This window comes from Schistocerca serialis, chromosome 2, assembly GCF_023864345.2.
Source record: "Schistocerca serialis cubense isolate TAMUIC-IGC-003099 chromosome 2, iqSchSeri2.2, whole genome shotgun sequence".
Classification (NCBI taxonomy): Eukaryota; Metazoa; Arthropoda; class Insecta; order Orthoptera; family Acrididae; genus Schistocerca; species Schistocerca serialis.
This window is the reverse complement of record NC_064639.1, coordinates 400,929,789-400,951,900: the sequence shown is the minus strand read 5'-3', so window position 1 is coordinate 400,951,900 and position 22,112 is coordinate 400,929,789. Positions and strand designations below refer to the sequence as shown.

The 22,112-nt window shown below is 41.1% G+C and overlaps 1 protein-coding gene across 1 annotated transcript in view; it reads left to right on the top strand.

Annotated features, from left to right (window-relative positions):
- Positions 1-22,112, top strand: part of LOC126457232 (chromodomain-helicase-DNA-binding protein 7-like) — a 311,277-nt gene that overhangs the window by 105,826 nt on the left and 183,339 nt on the right. Inside the window, exon 14 of the mRNA XM_050093361.1 lies at positions 14,649-14,880. Within this exon, the coding sequence (XP_049949318.1) occupies positions 14,649-14,880 (232 nt within the window). The remainder of the gene's footprint in view (positions 1-14,648; positions 14,881-22,112) is intronic.

Here is a 22,112-nt window from a genome sequence, read left to right as displayed (position 1 = left end):
CATCAGTTCACCGAAAGCCAAAGTTAAGGATAAAAAGAACAATCGGAATAAATATTTTAACATACAGACAAACCAAAAGAATTAAAAATATTTCAGATTTAGAGTGACCTTTATTCCATTTTTCAATAAATATTTAATGCAGGTTCTTTGATCAATCTTTTTTGAAACTAAAAATTCACCAAGCACTTGGAAACATGTATAACATTTATATTGTCAGTAGCAAACTAAATATTCAAAACAGTGGAAAATACAAACATATATCAGAACCTCTGCAGCAACAAAATAAACAAACATTGTAAATCCTATGAAAATAAATAATTCCCATTACTTTTTGGCCCACATATTGCCTCAGTGGTCTGCAATAGTTGGTAAGCAAAACAAACAGCCACATGACAGCCAGCTCATGTTTGTAAGTAATAAAACATATGGCTTTGACATTTTGCTTACTTAATTTATTTTTACAGTATCTGCGGTCAACAAATTTAGAACTTCAGACAATGTATGGAAAGCCAAACTTTCGACCATAAAAGTTGGTTGTCACGCTTGCACTAGCCCAGTCAAATGAAGACCAAAACAAGTCAAATAGCGGGAAAAGTTTGTGTAGTATTGTATATTGGTTGGATGGAGTACCATGAATAACATACTAAAAAACCTGACCTGTAAGGGGGGGGGGGGGGGGGGTTGATTAAAGGTGACTGTTTTGCTTGGATAACTCTAAAGATACGGCTTCTTTCAAAAATGTTCCCCATAAACATTAAATTTCCTATGATAAAGGTCCTGCCTGTGATGTAGGGGATGGAAAAATCACAGAATACTAAAAATAATGTTTGAGTGATATAAAGGGAGATACTGATTTTTTGTTGATTTGATTTTTAACAGGGAAGCTAAAACAGGTTAGGTCTAACCTGCCACTGCCTGCACCGAAATTAAGTTTATTGTGCAGTATTGCTCCCTGTATATCCAGTAAGGCCGACCAATGCCCTTAAATAGTGCAAGGAGTCCCTCTACCAGTTTTTTTGTTAGACACGATTTCTTCAGATTCCAATATCCCAAAGATTCTGTATCTATTATTCTTCGATGCCATGCATTGGAAGAGTAGGTGTGATGCAGTTTCTTCACCCTCATTACAGATCCTACAGTTGCGGTCCTCTTCAGATATACCCATTGTGTGTGGGTGTTTTTTGAAATTCCCAATGCCGGTCATCAGTCCAGTCATGAGTTTGATCTCTTTCCTGTTCAATCCCTGGATTACAGAGCTTCTTTTAAAACGTGGCTTGGGCATCATTACTGTACCATGTTTTTGTTTATAGACCTTGGTCCAATATCCTACATGCTGTTTCCTAAGCCAGTTCCGTAGTTACAATGTGATCATAGACTTGGTGATTGTCAGGACAGGTTCTGGTTCAATAAATGGAGTTGTTGCCCCCATCCTAGCCGAGTGGCCAGGGACCCATTCTAGGTTTACCCTATTGCTTCCCCCTAGCTCCACCAGAGCCTTGTGGCATTAGTCAACAATCTTAGATCATGTTGCAGGAGGTGCCAATGATTTCAGGGCTTTCTGGCTGTCTGAATAGATGTAGATGCTACAGTCCTTGTAGTGCCTACACATATTCTCCTCCATACACTCCCCTGTTTGTAGTAATTTCAGCTTGGAATACAGATGCCAGTTTTCCTAGAGAGATGATGCCCTCCATCTTGGCTGAACCCCTTACACACCTGCCCCAATGCCTTGGTCTATTTTTGACCCATCGGTGAACCAAACGATGCCCCCCCGTATGATGTCGAGCGGTTTTTTTCCACTGCTCCCTGCTTTCAATTATTATATTGTAAGCTTGTCGAAGCAGTTGGGAGTTACTATATAATCGGCAGGCATTTCCCCAGCCATTCGTATATTTACCTCACTCGCTATGTTTGTGTGGTTTGGGATATGAGAATGAGACCCAGATTTTGCCAGTTTTAAGTCTGCGTGTCCCAGCTGCTGCCTCCATCTTGACCCACAGGTGTAGTGGAGACATGTCCAGCTTGGCTTCCATTCCAGTGCTTGGTGTACTGCTAATTCCACCTGTTACGGCTAAGCAGGCCAATCTCTGCACCTTAGCAAGCTCGTTAGCTGTAACCCGCTGTTCTACCTTCTTCCACCACACTAAGACACTGTAGGAAATCCTAGGTCTAACACTGTGGTGTATATCCAGTGCATACCCCTGGGGCTTAGGCCCCAGTTTTTGCCACAAGACCTTCTAGTACTCACTAGAGTACTTTCTGCCTTGGAGCAGATGCTCTTAATGTGAGGGGTCCTCGTTAGCTTCTTGTCTAAGGTTACCCCTAGGTATTTCACTATCTCCTTCATAGGAAGAGTTCCACCGAAGAGCTTTAGATTCCATCTTGAGTGTTGAATATGTCTCTTTGTAACTGGCACTCCTACAGTCTTCTTAGGATTAACCCTCAGATCCTGTTCAATGCTCCAATTTTGCACAATGTCCAATCCTCCTTGTTTCATATTTCTAACTGTGTCGGTAAACTGGCCAAGTATTATTATGACAAGGTCATCTGCATATCCTTGGCAGAAGCTTGCCTGGAATTTAATTCCTCAACGAGTTCGTTCAGCTTTAGATTCCGCAATAGAGGGGCCAAAACTCCTCCTTGTGGGCTGCCTCTAGTGGTGTTAATTACCACCTCTTCATTCACTGTGGTAGCCTCTACCTTCCTTCCACTAAGCATGCCCCTGGTCTAACTGCATATAGTGGTCCCCAGGTCATCTGCCCTTACCATGGAATTTAAGGTCATGTTACTGAAGGCCCCCCTCAATATCCAGGAAGATGGAGAGGGCTATTTCTTGGAAGTGGAGTGCTTTCTCCACCTTCCCAACGAGTTGGTGAAGAGCTGTCTCACATGATTTACCTGGTTGCTTGTTGGTTTGAATGTAGAGCTGCCTCTCCCCAACATATACATTAACCAGTTTTTCCAATGTTTTGAGAATGGAGAAGGACAAACTGATTGTTCTCATATCCTTGGCCTTGGTATGATCAATTCTCCCTAGCTTTGGAATGAAGACAACCTTCACTGTCCTCCAAGCATTTCCTACTGCTAGGCTTACCCTGAATAGCCTGCATAGGACTCTTATGAGCTTCTCTCCTGCCTGTTGGAGGAGAGCTGGAAAAATTCCATCTGGGCCAGGTGACTTTAACAGTTGGAATGTTCCCACCGTCCAATGGATTTTATTAAAGTTCACACACTCCTTGGCCGATTCCCAGTCCTCTCTTCGAGTCTCTCTCCAGGATCACATTCTGGTCTGTGTTGTCCGGCAGAGCGTATTGAGGAAAGTGAGTTTTGGCGAGCAGTTCCAGCGTCTCATGTGCCGTCTTTGTATATTCCCCATCCTCGTTCCTCAACATACCTCCTGGATTGGTTGGTACTCCAGTGAGAATCTTGTGAAGTCTGTCTTGCGCAGCCATGCTCTCCACTTCCTCACAGAATGTCTTCCAGGATGCCTTCTTTGCTTGTGTGATTGCAAGATTGTAGTTGACAAGGGCCTCGGGATATTTAGCCCATTGTCCTTTACGTCTCGCTATATTATACAGTCTCCCTAACTGTTTTCTTTGCATTTCCAAATTGTTATTCCATCAAGGCACACTCCTATTTGTGCAGTTCTTGGTAATTGTGCAGTTGTCCTGATATGAGGCCATTATGGCCTCTGCTACTTCCTCAAATTCTACTGGTTTCCTTATCGAGGTTTTAATTTCCAATAAGCCTAAATCAAGGTCCCTCCTATATGTCTCCCAGTCTGTTTTCCTGGAATTCCTATAGGTCATGGTCTATCTGATTCCCATTTCAACCTTGAATTTAATGTACATGTGGTCTGATGGTGATGGCTCCATCACCACATGCCATTGTTTGACATAGCTGCCTATCATCATGGAACCAAAAGTTACGTCAATTACTCCTTCCCTTCTGCTATTCCTGAATGTAGGTTCATTGCCCCTATTCAGGACCTCTGAGTTGTTAGCTAAAATAAATTCAAGAAGGTACTCACCTTTACTGTTGGTGTCCTTGCTGCCCCACATTAGGTCGTGGGCATTGGCGTCGCATCCCACCAGCAGTTGGGCACCTTGCCGATGGTAAGTCTCTACCAGTCTCCTCGCCACCAAGGGAGGAGAAGAGCTGTCTTCATAAGGTAGGTATGCCTTGGCCAAAACAATTTCCCTCGTGATACCTTCCTCCTATTGCTGCATTTTAATGCCCAGTAAGTCCCTGGAGCAGAAATCCATCATCGGCATGAAATAAATTCCATTTCTTAAATAGATGAACGTTTTGAAGTTTCTTAGATGTGTAGCACATATCAGCTTACCTCCATTGCCACCGAGGCCCGCTACACCTCCTCTATATAAATAGGGTTCTTGTATCAGGGCCACGTCCACTTCCTGCCTCCCAAGACAGCAACTCAGGGCAGCAGAGGCCCCTTTACAGTGCTGCAGATTAATCTGGGGCACCTCCAGTCTCGTCTTGCTGCCATCTTTAAAGTCTTTGAGAACCCTGACGGTGACCTGCGAGAACCCTAAAAACAATTTCAGGTCCTGCTCCTGCATCACCTTCAGAGACTTCTCTTCGACTTCCACCACCAGGGTTCATCCTTCCAGTGCAACCTTCTGGTTGATCAATCTCTAGTCTTCTGTTGAGACTTTTGGGTTCTGGGCCCCTATTTTCCCGAACAGAATGTTCGGAGAGACTTCGTTAAGAATCCTTAGTACCCATCTTTGCAGTCTTAAGAAGCACCGCAGCCGTCTTAACGAACAGCTTCGCATCTTCCCATGGGGATATTATGGGCACCTTGCCCTTGAGCAATTCACTGTGTGCACCCCCTCATAGGCAAATATGAGGGCACCACAATCGAGGTAGACCCTCCTGATGTTGGGTCCTGGGGCAGCATCCCCCCAAATATTTTCAAAGAGGACCATTTGTACCAATTTCTCCTTCTGCGAGGTGATGGCCACCTTCCTGGATAACTGCTATCCTAAAAACCGAGACTGCAGTACTATTGGTCTGTTTCCCTATTTCTTGTCTCAGTTTTTTCTGGACTCACTTATCCAGGGAGGAGGGAGTCTTTGATTCCTCCCTTATCCACTTGCTATCTGTCTTTGATGTAGTGGAGGTCTGTGTATCCCCTTCAACCTGAGACAGTTTCTTCCTGGTGGTCTTAGGTTCAAGTCCCTTTAATTCCCTCCACTTGTCTTTAGGAAGCCATTCTTTCCCCTCCTTTTTCCTCTGTACCATGAGTAGTTGCCTCCTCTGGGCCCCAGACAAGCCTTCGATCTTAATCTGGTGAAGCTTCTCGGTTACAGTTCACACTTCTGGCGCAGGTCTAGACCCTGATTTAGTTGTGGGAATGTCTTCCATCGCTTCTGACCTCGATGTTTGGGTATCGTAGGTCTCAATTTGCCCCTCAGTTTGTTTTTTTTTTTTTTGTTTTCTTTAGTAGAGTCCATATTGGTCCCACGAGATTTGGGGCTCTACAAGGCCCACCACGAATACCCTCTGCGGTGTAAGGCAACTTATTCAGGTAGGTCGCCTGGTAGCCCTGAGGCTCCATTTCTGACACATCTTCCCATGTGCCATGCACCCCTCGACACGGATCGCATCACACCGTAGGCTGGGTAAGTGAAGTGGGTAGGACTAGAAGTGGATAAGGAAGATGGGACATTGTGGGACACATCTGATCCATCGGCTGAGGCCTTTCTTGCAGTAGGTCCTCTACCTTCGGCATAGCCCTCAACTTCATGCAGATATGCAAGCCTCTCCACCCGCATGGACAATGCTTCGTCAAGGTGGTGTCCTGGTGTCCCCTGGAGAGGAAGTGTGTGTGGTTATATATATATATCTGCTTGTGTATGTGAGGATGGATGTGTGTATGTGCGCGAGTGTATACCTGTCCCTTTTCCCCCTTAAGGTAAGTCTTTCCGCTCCCGGGATTGGAATGACTCCTTACCCTCTCCCTTAAAACCCACATCCTTTCGTCTTTCCTGATGAAGCAACCATTGGTTACGAAAGCTTGAATTTTGTGTGTATGTTTGTGTGTCTATCAACATGCCAGCGCTTTTGGACTCGCACACATATCCATCCGCACATATACAGACACAAGCAGACATATGTAAAGGCAAAGAGTTTGAGCAGAGATGTCAGTTAAGGCGGAAATGCAGAGGCAAAGATGTTGTTGAATAACAGGTGAGGTAAGAGCGGCGGCAACTTGAAATTAGTGGAGGTTGAGGCCTGGTCGATAACAGGAAGAGAGGATATATTGAAGGGCAAGTTTCCATCTCCGGAGTTCTGATAGGTTGGGGTTAGTGGGAAGTATGTTTTAGGCATGTTTTTTAGGGTGATCCTCATTACCAACAAACACTGTCTGCCTGTGTCCATTCATGCGAATGGACAGTTTGTTGCTGGTCATTCCCACATAGAATGCGTCACAGTGTAGGCAGGTCAGTTGGTAGATCACGTGGGTGCTTTCACACGTGGCTCTGCCTTTGATTGTGTACACCTACCGGGTTACAGGACTGGAGTAGGTGGTGGTGGGAGGGTGCATGGGACAGGTTTTACCGGGGACGGTTACAAGGGTAAGGGAAGGTGGTTTGGGGATTTCATAGGGATGAACCAAGAGGTTATGAAGGTTAGGTGGACGGAGGAAAGACGCTCTTGGTGGAGTGGGGAGGATTTAATGAAGGATGGATCTCATTTCAGGGCAGGATTTGAGGAAGTCGTATCCCTGCTGGAGAGCCACATTCAGAGTCCGATCCAGTCCCGGAAAGTATCCTGCTCAAGTCCTGAATCCCTGAACCATTACACCAACCACCTGGAAACAGCTTTCACATCCCACAACTACCCTCCCGACCTGGTACAGAAGCAAATAACCAGAGCCACTTCCTCATCCCCTCAAACCCAGAACCTCCCACAGAAGAACCCCAAAAGTGCCCCACTTGTGACTGGATACTTTTTGGGATTTTACTAGAACCAAAAATAAAACAAAGTATTGCTGGACATGTGAAAGATCTCTTGCGCCCGTTGTTTGGTGGTGATTGTGTGCTCAGCCACCACTTTCGTCATGCTTGGCCTCCCGGGTCCCCAGACTTCAGTAAATGTGATTATTGGCTTTGGGGTTACCAGAAGTCGCAAGTGTATCGTGATTGACCGACATCTCTAGGGATGCTGAAAGACAACATCTGACACCAATGCCTCACCATAACTCCCAACATGCTTTACAGTGCTGTTCACAGCATTATTCCTCGACTTCAGCTATTGTTGAGGACTGGTGGTGGACATATTGAGCATTTCCTGTAAAGAACATCATCTTTGCTTTGTCTTACTTTGTTATGCTAATTATTGCTTTTCTGATCAGATGAAGCGCCATCTGTCGGACATTTTTGGAACATTTGAATTTTTTGGTTCTAATAAAACCCCATGTCATTCCAAGCATGTGTGTCAATCCAGGAAGAACGTTACAACTGCTATAGAGAATGGTTGAGAATCAATTTCCCCTCAAACTTTGTAAAAGAATGTGCAGGTATTTCCATAAAAGTATATAAGCGTTTTTTGTGTTAGTATTATTGCAACTCGTATTTGTATTCCGTGTACTGTTAATGGACTTCGTAGGAAGTATCACCCTCTCAACGCCAGGCATGTCTGTGGACCAGGTCACCAGTGATTCGTAAGGCACACTACGAAGAGTCTGTACAACTTTGTGAAATGCCCTTCAGTTGCTTCTTGTGATATAATGAAGAAGGTACAATGGGGGATCACCTGCTCGCTGTTCACTTTGCAGACATTTGAAGGAGGGAAATGCAGGACCACAATCTGGCAATCTACCTTTCCTTATGCTTTTACCCTCCACCTCCATCTCTCCTTCCCTCTCCTCATTGTTACACCCCAGAACACAATTTATCACTTAACACAGCTCTGCTGCACTTACATGGTACACACATTCAATATTTATTCTTAAACTATTTCATTTAAGAATAAACATTAATTTTGCATCATTAAAACACTATTTTTAATAATCTGCAATTTTGTCATCCCCTGGGCCACAAACTTTAGTACTAAAATTGTACTGGAAAACATTTGTCCTAAAAGCCACAGTTTTAGAGTTGTTCAAGAAAAACATAGGAATGCTACCTCCCCTTTCCCATTCTTAAGACGCAATTGTGGGGAGTTTCACTAAGTTATTTGTGACACTTCCTCTTACCACAGTACAAAAATTTGTGACTTCATAATTTCTTTCCGTATTCAACTCTTGGGTGACTGGGCTACTATGCTTACTTGTTACACAACTTTCGGTAGACAAAAACCAAATTTCAGAAACTGTTTTTCCCTATTCTTCTTCTTCTTCTTCTTCTTCTTCAGTGCACAAAAAGTCGCTCAATCCAAATTGGCAGAAAATTTTAGCTTCAGGCATGTCTCATGATGGTTGTGCGTGACCTTGAGAAGGAAAATTGATTATGCAAATCTGGTAAATAGAACTGCATTTCAAGAATCGATATCAGAGTGTTTACTTTACTGACCAGAAGTGGAATTCGGGAAATCAGTTTGCAAAATCCAGTTTTCGGAGCCCCAGGTAAATACAGTGAATGTGCACACTTTAAACCTGTTTGCGTCAGATACCGATAAAGGTCAGGCATGAGTTATCTTGTTAACAGTTCTGCCAAACTACAAAAGCAGCTGCACGGTAGCAGTTACTGAATGCTTTGTATTGTGCTTTGCCATCTACATCTACATTTATACTCCGCAAGCCACCCAATGGTGTGTGCCGGAGGGCACTTTACGTGCCACTGTCATTACCTCCCTTTCCGTTACCAGTCGCTTATGGTTCGCGGGAGGAACAACTACCGGAAAGCCTCCGTGCATGCTCGAATCTCTCTAATTTTACATTCGAGATCTCCTCGGGAGGCATAAGTAGGGAAAAGCAATATATTCGATACCTCATCCAGAAACCCACCCTCTCGAAACCTGGACAGCAAGCTACACCGCGATGCAGAGCGCCTCTCTTGCAGAGTCTGCCACTTGAGTTTGCTAAACATCTCCGTAATGCTATCACGCTTACCAAATAACCCTGTGACGAAACGCACCACTCTTCTTTGGATCTTCTCTATCTCCTCTTGTCAACCTGACTGGTTACGGATTCCACACTGATGAGCATTACTCAACTATAGGTCGAACGAGTGTTTTGTAAGCCACCTCCTTTGTTGTTGGACTACATTTTCTAAGGACTCTCCCAATGAATCTCAACCTGGTACCCGCCTTACCAACAGTTAATTTTATATGATCATTCCACTTCAAATCGTTCCGCATGCATACTCCCAAATATTTTACAGAAATAACTGCTACCAGTGTTTGTTCCGCTATCATATAATCATACAATAAAGGATCCTTCTTTCTATGTATTCGCAATACATTACATTTGTCTATGTTAAGGGTCAGTTGCCACTCCCTGCACCAAGTGCCTATCCGCTGCAGATCTTCCTGCATTTCGCTACAATTTTCTAATGCTGCAAATTCTCTGTATACTACAGCATCATCCGCGAAAAGCCGCATGGAACTTCCGACACTATCTACTAGGTCATTTATATATATTGTGAAAAGCAATGGTCCCATAACACTCCCCTGTGGCACGCCAGAGGTTACTTTAACGTCTGTAGACGTCTCTCCACTGAGAACAACATGCTGTGTTCTGTTTGCTAAAAACTCTTCAATCCAGCCACACAGCTGGTCTGATATTCCGTAGGCTCTTACTTTATCAGGCGACAGTGCGGAACTGTATAGAATGCCTTCCGGAAGTCAAGAAAAATAGCACCTACCTGGGAGCCTGTATCTAATATTTTCTGGGTCTCATGAACAAATAAAGCAAGTTGGGTCTCACATGATCACTGTTTCTGGAATCCATGTTGATTCCTACAGAGTAGATTCTGGGTTTCCAGAAACGACTTGATCACGAGCAAAAGGCATGTTCTAAAATTCTACAACAGATCGACGTGAGAGATATAGGTCTATAGTTTTGCGCATCTGCTCAACGACCCTTCTTGAAGACTGGGACTACCTGTGCTCTTTTCCAATCATTTGGAATCTTCTATTCCTCTAGAGACTTGCGGTACACAGCTGTTAGAAGGGGGCAAGTTCTTTCGCGTACTCTGTGTAGAATCGAATTGGTATTCCGTCAGGTCCAGTGGACTTTCCTCTGTTGAGTGATTCCAGTTGCTTTTCTATTCCTTGGACACTTATTTCGATGTCAGCCATTTTTTCATTCTTGCGAGGATTTAGAGAAGGAACTGCAGTGCGGTCTTCCTTTGTGAAACAGCTTTGGAAAAAGGTGTTTGGTATTTCAGCTTTACGCTTGTCATCCTCTGTTTCAATTCCATCATCATCCCGGAGTGTCTGGATATGCTGTTTCGAGCCACTTACTGATTTAACGTAAGACCAGAACTTCCTAGGATTTTCTGTCAAGTCGGTACATAGAATTTTACTTTCGACTTCACTGAACACTTCATGCATAGCCCTCCTTATGCTAACTTTGACATCATTTAGCTTCTGTTTGTCTGAGAGGTTTTGGCTGCATTTAAACTTGCAGTGAAGCTCTATTTGCTTTCGCAGTAGTTTCCTAACTTTGTTGTTGAACCACGGTGGGTTTTTCCCGTCCCTCACAGTTTTACTCGGCACGTACCTGTCTAAATTCAATTTATGATTGCTTTGAACTTTTTCCATAAACACTGAACATTGTCAGTGTCGGAACAGAAATTTTCATTTTGATCTGTTAGGTAGTCTGAAATATGCCTTCTATTACTCTTGCTAAACAGGTAAACCTTCCTCCCTTTTTTTTATATTCCTATATACTTCCATATTCAGGGATGCTGCAACGGCCTTATGATCACTGATTCCCTGTTCTGCGCTTACAGGGTCGAAAAGTTCAGGTCTGTTCGTTATCAGTAGGTCCGAGATGTTATCTCCACGAGTCGGTTCTCTGTTTAATTGCTCGAGGTAATTTTCGGATAGTGCATTCAGTATAAAGTCACTCGATGCTCTGTCTCTACCACCCGCCCTAAACATTCTGCCACTATTGCTGCTGAGTCGGGAGGTCAGTACAAGGAGCCAATTATTAACCTAGCTCGGTTGTTGAGTGTAATCTCCACCCATAATAATTCACAGGTAAGATAAATACTGGCATCAAAAGCTCTGCGTCAATAAATAAATTAAAAAAATAAAAAGGTGGAAGACGAGCTTTTTTTCCTCTGCCCCGAGTTTCGACCACTGCATTTTGGTACATTATCCAAAGAAGTAAATACAAATTCCGTATTGTTCATCTTTGAATGTAGCAGCATTTCAATGTACTACGAAAATCCGACTGGCAAGACTGTTTGGGATGTTTGTCAATATGACCAACTTTACGTTCTGAATTTTTTCCTATCTGTGAGAAGAGATGGTTGCTAATAGGAACTTTCATGAATTGTGAATCACATGCAGTATTCTCTTCACCATAAGAATAATACAAATATAAACATTTTGCCATGTATTGTTTCGTGTTTGCTGCTATCTCATTTAAATCCTGTCTGCCTAATAAACTACGAAACTAGAGTGAGACAACAGCAAACATATCATTTCATGTTTATATTCTTATTATTCTTACGCCTAATACTGATACAGTCAGAAATGAAGCACGGCAATTGACTAGATTTTTAAATCAAAGATGACTCTAATTTCTGTGCAGAATGTAATGTACTAAAGAGGCACCTGCAAAGATTTTCAAACGGAGAAAATTTTTCGCAAAACTCTCATTCAGAACATCATCCATCATACGCAGTTTATCATTTGGTTATTGTTGATCATTATCAAAGAAAGCAGCAGTGTAAGTAACAACAAATAGCAGTCTCTTGCCATTGTTTCGCTAATGAGACGATTTCTCTCTTTTTTTTGTAAGCCGCGGTAGCGCGCACAAAAGCAAGCCATGCCGCGAGCGGTGACAGGCCGTAAACACGCACTATCAGAATGCGACAAACGATGCATGACACAGTACAGCAATCGCTTATCAGATCAAAGAAAAATAAGACATCAATTGAAACCAGACAAAGCACGTGAAAAAGGAAGGGTACCCGTGTAAATACAGACGGAGCGCCTGACGCATAGCAGTGGCTACCTGGTAAACCTTAACTGCTAAGCTTACGACTCAAACCAAACTACTATAGCTGTATTGTCATTCATTCTACCTAAATTGTGTCTCATATTACAATGGACCAACTTTGTTTCGATTTGGAGACGCGGCCTAAAACTTTTCTCTTCCCTTGAATTTCAAGTCTCAAATTTCAGGTGCGGCTTAGATTCGTGGAAATTATTTTTCCTTGACTTCCAGTCTCATTTTTCAGGTGCGGCTTAGATTCGAGTGCGGCTTAGATTCGATTAAATATGGTAACTATTTCAACTTCGGTGCTTTCTATCAGCGCTTGACGTTCCGGTTCTTTACCAATGTAGCTTTGACAGTTTACAATTACAATACCGTTTGCTGCTTGGTCCCCCCATGTCCTGACTTTCCCCACACCCTTTGAGGCTGTTGCCCTTTGTGTACTTGCCCGAGGCCATCTAACCTAAAAAAACCACCCAGTCTACGCCACCCGCTACCTGTGTAGCCGCCTGCTACGTGTAGCCGGAGACAGAGCCTAAAACCGGTTCGTCAGACAAACTGGAAAGGCCTTCCGTTCAGCCCTCCGAAATGTCTTTCACCCCCTGCCACACCTCGAGACGACCTCCCACTCTACCATAGGCGAGGGGTCAGCCTCAATGTGGGCAGTATCCCAGGCAGCCACAGCCGTAGTCCGATTGGGGGATGCGTGGGACAAGCTGGCCATCCCCGACAAACCCCCATCCATACCCCCACAGTGATGCCCATTGGCAACAGCCTCAAGCTGTGTGACCGAAGCCAACACTGCCTGAAGCTGGGAGCGAAGGAACTTCAACTCAGCCCGCATCCGAACACAGCAGTTGCAGTCCCTATCCATTCTAAAAACTGTTGTGCAAAGCACATCTGAACTAATCTACAGAGAGCACAAACAATTTGACACAAAATTTAAACAGTTATTAAAATACAAGATATCCTAGTAAATGCAGTAATGCTGCTACTTGCGCACTGCTGACACACTGCTAGGCGGCGGAAGGAGACTACGTGATTTTACACTATTCAGGTACTAAAACGCGACGCTACAACTCTCAAATACTATAATACGCCCGAAATTTATGAATTAAACAATGCAAGTACCCAAAAACACGCAAAGAAATTAAGAATTTTGGTGGGTCTGTCCATAGTGTCGTCAGGTTTGGGCAGGATTGCTGTGAATGGCCACAAAAGGTTCTGCCAGTTGTCAAACTGGGTGGGAAAAGAAAAATGTCGAGAAACACCTTAAATCAGAGCAGCATTCTTATCATCGGCAGGTAAACGCCGCTAATTGTCGGCATAATTATCTTCTTCTTCTTCTTCTTCTTCTAACCTTAAATAGAACTAGAAGCAGAAAACAAGAAAAGGCAATTTTAGAAAAATAAGCTTTCAAGTTTTTGCAAAAGTAACCATTCCACTCAAGAAGCTCCCAAATCATGGCTTCTTTTAGCAGTCAGTTTCAGTGCAGTAAGGCTTTGTCTTCACACATGTGGCTCAACTTTTAAATTTGTATATCTAATAATTAAAAGATGATGTGAATTTTAACAAAAGTAGGTGCTAAGTTACAGGTCCCTAGTGATAGATATTGTGTCACCTACCATGATTAGGCTTGGGAATAACGGGTAGTGTCTTGTTCATGGATGACTTCCAGTTAAGTCTGGGGACTAATTATTGCTACATGTTTATGTGGAATACAGCTTGGAGTTGTAACTACCCTGCAAATATTATGGATTCGGATCGAGTGTCAGGGTTCAGGATTCACATCCAGGGGAACACCATACATCACTCTATTGGTGTACTATGCCTTGCATTCTATGAAGATGTCACCCTGAAATGGCGTGTACATTTTTCATGATGCATGTCGACTTAGATTCCATGTGATGGATAGGGTTCCATCCAGTGGATAGCCATGCTTGACCTGGTGCAAGACAACCTACAACATGATGGTGTCATGCATATGGAGTTGTCAACTGACTCTCTAGCCTTAAAACTGACTGTACAAGTGTGGAACACACTAGACTGGAGGGTTATAGTCTTAACACCACCATTATTGGTCATTGCTGACTGCCAAATGGTGTTTATCATCTCTGATCCACAGTATAAGAAGCTGTTGCACATGCTAGATTGCCACACAGTGTCATACACACTATTTTCCACTGGTGGAGTCACATTACAGGCATCTAAATGCAACACACAGTCAGGGTTTTGTTTTCTGGTAAATTTTGTGTATGTTGTATCTTCTTGCAATGTTTCATAGGCATATTTTAGTGCACTTTTAGCTGTTCGTCATATTTCTTGATGATTTTAGACATTGCTTTTCTTACGAGCACAAGTGCATGGTCAGTATTAAATGTCTAGTAAAAATGGTATGTAACATTCAGAAATTTGGAAAAAAAAATTATAACATTTTCCTATTAATCATGATGGCAAACTTAAATTTAAAAGAAAAAATTCAATTTCTTTTGTTCTGTTTCAGGACTGCAAGCAGAAATATGGTTCAGGAATATGAAATGTATTATAGAAATGAGAAAGGCAATCCTATCAAGGAAATACAGAAATTTAATGTGTTGATTACAACTTTTGAAATTGTGATAACAGATTGTATGGAACTTAAGGAATTCAGCTGGAGATTGTGTGTCATTGATGAAGCTCATCGACTGAAGAATAGAAATTGTAAATTGCTAGAAGGATTAAGATTGCTTAATTTGGTAAGTCTTCTCTCTCTCTCTCTCTCTCTCTCTCTCTCTCTCTCTCTCTCTCAGTAATCAGTATGTTAATTTACAGTTAGCATTACAAAAAGTTGCCATTAGCAGCAATACCTGTGTCATAGTGTTAAATGAAATGTGTGTATACATTCTGTCATAGTCAAGCACCAGTTATAATTCTGGCTGTCTGAAGGAGTACTGTCAACTGACATGGTTTTTGGCATGTTCGTCTTGTACTGAGACTACTTTGGGGATGCCCCACAGAAAGTGACCAAAGAGATTCAAATAGGGAGACCAGTGGCCTAGCAGGAAAATAATAATAATCACCGGGATTCAAATAAGAGCAGCTAATGGGACTCTCACAATCTACCATTCCTGTTACTCATTAAATAACATCACGCAGCAGGCCCACAAAGCACTAGAACACAATCCATTTGGATGTGTTGGTAGGCTTTCCAAGGGACATCCTCTAACAAAACAGAAAGAACATCTTGAGGAAAACACAGGTCTTGATTGATTTCCATCTGTTAGGAATCAAAATTTGTACCTATAATTCAGACCTTTATAGTTTCAGCTTGACTATAAATTGTGTATAACATTTCAAAGTGCTGTTCATAATCTTGACGACAGTTTTGAGGCCAAGTGGTTTGTGTTTTGTGTGTGCACTACACTTATCCCGATGAGTGTACCTTCATTAGCCTATGAATGTTCATTAGAAAGTCACACTGATCATTATATTACTTCAGTAGGCAGTTTCAGAATTCCAGTCTATCCATTTGCCACGCTGGTGAACCAGGATCATTAGAGCGCTGAGTACATGATACACGTTTGCAACAGTTCTTGTTCTTCAGCAACATCCCATGTTAATGTGCAGTTTAATTGTGATATACTCAGTATTTTAATTAATTAAGAGTACAATAACATATTGTTCCAGTGACACAATTTTCTGCGTTTATATTCCTTAAAACATAGCGATGCACTGAGAACAAGTGTAAGGCTTCTTTCTGTGTGGAGGAGTAAATACTTCCTGGATATGTACTGTGACACACAACATACCAATTGACAAGCAGTTATTCCAACACATTATTTGTTACATTGAAATTGTTAATTTTTACAGGATAAGAATACATGTCTACACCTGTCTAATACTGGCCCTGTACCGACACCCATGTTAAACATGAGATGACAGTAACAGAAACATGGCCACTAATCTTGGGAACCATGTACCACCTAAATGACGACAATTTCATCAGCATATTTTTATACTTTGTCTATTTGTTCATTTAGCACTCGGGCTATTCTTACATCAGGAAACTGTACCAAAATCTAACGTGGCATACAAACTCCAACCCATTCCAGCTGGCACTCAACTATCACTCCTCTGTCCACCAAAGATAATCACAAGGCAAACTCACCTTACACCAGGTTCTGTAGTGATGTTAATGTTAAATACAAATATCTTGTTTTACAAAAAATATTTATTGTACTCTTTCAGGATTTTCATTCTACATTATCCTCACTTCACAAGGCTCCCTGCCCAACCGATTGCTGCATTGCATTTATCAGAGGTTTTTTTTCTTTTTTTTTGCAAATGGTGAATTGTACCAGATATTGAGAGCCATCATCTCTTGAGTTTGTGTGGTTAGCATCACAATGTCCAAAAATACCCAATGCGACGTGGAGTAACTTGGTTTAAACATTATGGGGAGAACAACTTCTCCAAACTCATAATGCCCACTGGTGGACAGAATTGTATTGGATATGAAATCTTTTTTTTTTTTTTTTTTACATGCTCTAAACATTCTTGTAATCAAATCCCATCAAAATGCATTTTAAAGCCTTCAAAACGAGCTTTGAAAAGTAGCAAGTGCTACAAATAGCATTTTATCCTCTTAATATGAATGAATCAAACTTGCAGAGTACCTTTATTATTATTATTATTATTATTATTATTATTATTATTATTATATTTTTAAGCGAGCCATTTTGGTTACAATGAAAGACTGACAGACTAAACTGAAACATTTTAAATGACCAGTTGGTATTCATTATCAGTATTAAAGTTTTTTTACTGTTAGAAATACATAAGTCAGATGTAAAAACTTTGTTCTTCTAAGATGAAGGGAGTGATAGTGTGTGCCTGCATATTTTTCATTGATTTTTCACCTTTGTCTTCAGTGCATGTGACTGATGTACTTACTTTCTTTCCAATTCGAGGACTCTCCTTTTTACATGCTGACAGTTTTGGCCAAGTAAAATTTCAGAACTATTGAATCCAAACACATACCAGAAAGTTTATGCAGAAGCTGTTGAAACAAGGATATTGATTTCGGAATATTTTATTACAAGAAATTACACAATTGATGTGAAAATCAAAACTCAGGTGAACTACTTTGCTGATGAACCTTACAAGTGCCTTTTGCCACTAGGCAAACACCAATACAGCATTAGCAAAGTAGCAAATAGATCCAAAGTGTCATCTCTGAACAGGATTAAACAGGAAAAGAAAGACAATTTCGAAAAACTAGTAACCCTCACATTCGGAAAGAAAGGAGAGAAAATGAAGTACTTAAGTTCTTCACCGAGATTATCAGTTTTCCATGTAATGAACTTATTGCTCAGAGTGCAGTTGTTTAGAAGAGGAGCCTCCTCTTTGAAAAATAATGTGAACACTATCATTGGAAATGAAATTAATTTCAGTTTTTGTTATACTTCAGTGCTAGGGCAGTTTATTAAATTCAAGAAGTGAATTTTCAAAACATGAATGGACTTCCCAGTTCTGTGTTACTGAAAACTAATCAACATGGATTATGTCCAAAACAGTTACATAAAAAACTATATTGCCCAATAGAACACAACAAACTGCATTTAGCCCATCACAAGTCTTCATACCTTGAAAGTAAAACAAGAAATTAATTTTTACAATAAACACATTTTCATTGACAGCCATACTTCAGTATTTTGTGTAAAATTAAAAAAAAATTACTTTTTGTGATATAAGTCTTTTGCTTCTCCTAAAAATTTCATTTTCTGTGATAATTATGCATTTTAAAAAATTGCTCCTCATACATGTTACCCAAAAAATTACACTATCTGAAACTTTGCACAGTGTTAACGTGCTTAACACTAAGGCTACAAGCCTTGCAGCTCTAGTGTTAGACATGTTAATGTAATGCAATTCAGAGAATTGGATGTTTAACATATATTTCTGGTTGTGATCATGCACAAATGTTGAAATACATTGTTTCATTCCTGATGATATGATTAAAAGTGGTTGCATGAGTAAAGTGACTTATCATAGCAGCTATTTGTGGTTTCCTTTTTCATTCATTTTGCTTTCTAATAAGTTTCCATGTTTGCACCATTATATTAATTTACTTCTTGTCTATATACATGTTACCCAATGTTAGTAATAGGCGGCAAATCATCGAGTAAAACTGAAGTGATATCAGGTGTTCCCCAGGGAAGTGTCCTGGGACCTCTGCTGTTCCTGATCTATGTAAATGACCTGGGTGGCAATCTGAGCAGTTCTCATAGGTTGTTCGCAGATGATGCTGCAATTTACCGTCTAGTAAGGTCATCCGAAGACCAGTATCAGTTGCAAAGTGATTTAGAAAAGATTGCTGTATGGTGTGGCAGGTGGCAGTTGACACTAAATAACGAAAAGTGTGAGGTGATCCACATGAGTTTCAAAAGAAATCCGTTGGAATTCGATTACTCGATAAATAGTACAATTCTCAAGGCTGTCAATTCAACTAAGTACCTGGGTGTTAAAATTACGAACAACTTCAGTTGGAAAGACCACATAGATAATGTTGTGGGGAAGGCGAGCCAAAGGTTGTGTTTCATTGGCAGGACACTTAGAAGATGCAACAAGTCCACTAAAGAGACAGCTTACACTACACTTGTTCATCCTCTGTTAGAATATTGCTGCGCGGTGTGGGATCCTTACCAGGTGGGACTGACGGAGGACATCGAGGGGGTGCAAAAAAAGGGCAGCCCGTTTTGTATTATCACATAATAGGGGAGGGAGTGTGGCAGGTACGATACGCGAATTGGGATGGAAGTCTGTAAAGCAAAGACGTTTTTTGTCGCGGCGAGATCTATTTACGATATTTCAGTCACCAACTTTCTCTTCCGAATGCGAAAATGTTTTGTTGAGCCCAACCTACATAGGTAGGAATGGTCATTAAAATAAAATAAGAGAAATCAGAGCTCGAACAGAAAGGTTTAGGTGTTCGTTTTTCCCGCTCGCTGTTCGGGAGTGGAATGGTAGAGAGATAGTACGATCGTGGTTCGATGAACCCTCTGCCAAGCACTTAAATGTGAATTAGTCATGTAGATGTAGATGTAGATATGAAATGTCCACTTAATTACCTTTTGCAGTTTTTCAATTTGAGTGAATTACACTTTTATCCCCACTTCTAAAGAAGTGCCTATCTCATTGGTCGGGTACCCTTTATCTTACATTACTTCAAACAGCAGAAAATCCAATGTGTTGAAAGGAGTACCACTGAAGTTTGTTAGAAAGCCTTCTTTACATGATTTAACTGCATAGATAAAAAAATCTACTCTCGAAGTGGTGGCAGAACACTCGCATTAAAGACGGTTTTAATAGGCAAGCTTTCAGTCAGAGGGGGAGAGGGTGGAGGGAGGGGTAGAAGGAAAAAGACTGGAGAAGTCTAGGAAAAGGGGTAGATTTCGGGAATGTCACTCAGAACTGAAAGTCGGGAGATTTGCCACACAGGATGAGCGTCGTACCGTATTTTCCCAACAGTGGCCCGATCCTTTGCTTGCTGCTGACCCAGAGTGGTAAATTTCCTGAAATCTACCCCTTTTCCTAGACTTCTTCAGTCCTTTTCCTTCATCCATCTCTTCCTTCCCCTTTTGCATGAAGAATGAGCCACTGGTTCAGAAAGCTTGCTAATTACAACTGTCTTTTATGTATGTGTTCGTGCCATTTGGTGAATAGATAATTATTTTGTCAATAGCTGATTGTTTTCTTTGCATGATTGATTTTTCTTTCACTTGTAACATTTATTTTATTCTGTTACATTTACATTGTGTGGGGAATATTAGAATGAATAACTTCTAGTGTAACAAATTGACAAAATCTTATAGTCCATTGCAAATTTTACTACTTATAGCATTGTATTTTTTAAATGATGGTAATGTTGTTATTAAAAATAAGTCAAAAAGTTTGACCTTTTTATTTCGGTTGTCTTGCAAGTCCCAGTCTGATACACAACTTCAGTTTGCCAGGAAGTTTCATGAATAAATCTATTAATTCTGTTTCTGCATACATGAGCCCCAAATAATGTCATGTGGATTAAACTTCTCAAAATCTATTGAAGGGCCATCTTTGCCCCCAAATCATGTAATTTTTGCCTGTCGACAAAGCAACTTGAAGTGTACCTTGTTGCTGTAGATCTGTGTGAAATTCTATTCTAGCACCAATCGAAAAAAATGTTCCATAATGTTGTTTACCATGACTGGAAAATCACTGTCAGTTCTGCAAGTTTATGTGATATATTCCTAACAGAATGAAAATGATAGATGATTCGAAGGTAACATCTTGTGTGGAACAGCCTTAAAATTGGTTTAGAGTTTGGTAATTGTGATTTTTCTTTCCGTGTTTCTTACCCTTAATATTGTAGAAGGAATACAATAGACCCTTATTACTCCTAAACACTGTTAACCTGTACTGTTTGATCCCTGCCAAATTACATCAAAAAATCTGCTGCTGAAACTGAATTTCAGATAATTTGTACTACGAACCAAAATTTAGTCCCCGCCATACATATTCCCTGTCTTATTCTTCATCTTCACCGAATAAGAATCTAAATATGTAGTGCTGTGCACTGTGATATTTTCTGTTGTACATTTCACATAGTTTTTCTCAATAATGTACTCTACTGTAATTTTCCAACGCTGGTCCAATCCCTTGCTTGCTGCTGACATGTTTAACAGAGTAAATCGTAAAGGCAGTGGAAGGGAGGAGTTTGTCAGCAGACTGCACGCAGCTGCGGCACACAATAATCCAGAGTACTCTGGGTCTCTGTTTGTAAATAGTGAATGTTTTCTGTTTCCTATTGCTCCATCACTCGCAGTATTCTGCTGAAATGAGCTCATTATGCTCTGATTCTAAAACGGCAACAGACAAGTCAATATGTGGTTGACATTGGAGAGAAGACTAAAACACAAGTTCAGAAAAATTTCAGATCCCAAAGTCTACTCTCTCATCAATAATTAGTTAAAGACAGAGCAATACAGGCAGTTCTGTCAAGCTGTTCATTTAACTGAAATGGCAAGTACATGAAGCCACCTGAACATAAAGAAGTGAAAGGTTGCTGTTTGAATGATTCCAACACATATGCTTACAGCAGATTGTTATCTGCCAAATCGCACATAAAAAGGGAATTTCTGGATTTGTTTTTTCTAAGGCATTTCCAGTAGAGGCATAAAATATGTGCTCTCGGTGTCTGTCTAAAGGCTTAGAGAGTAAATGAGGTAGCACAGGAATTTCAGTCCAAGCTCTCTCATTTGTATCACCCAAGAGATGTTTTTAATATGGAGGAAGTCAGTGTTATTTATAACTTGATGCCTGAAAAATGCTGTATGTCAAGGGCGAAAAATGTCATGGAGGAAAACCAGCAAGGAGAGACTGATGGTGATCCTGTATTGTAATTCAGATGGTTCTGAGAAGTTCAAACCATTAGTGATTGCAAAATTCAATACTCCACCTTACTTTAAAAATGTCAACCTGTTCAATCTGCTATACCACTACGAGAATAACGACGACGCTTGGATGACTAAATCTCTCTTCCATAGGTGGCTCTTGAAGGTTCAACAAACGACTGCGAGGAAGAAAGTATTTTGCTAACTTTTGGATCAGTGCATGGCACATCAATTCAGTGACCTGTAACTGCCGGACATAGAAGCTGAATTCTTACTGGCTAATACAGCCATGGATCAAGGAATAATTGCCTCAGTGACGTGTAATTACAAGTGCTGACTTGTTAGGATGCCATTCATTGCCATCATGCTAAACGAAATGTTTCCAGTGTGTAATGTACTGTAAGCTATCTGCATCATATCTGCTGTTTGGGACACTATAACTAATTGTTTAAAGACGATCTGGACAGTAACTGATAACACTGCAAAAACTGAAAAGGAAACCGATGATCCAATATATGAACTTACTCATAATGTAAGTACAGCTTTGAATTCCGACG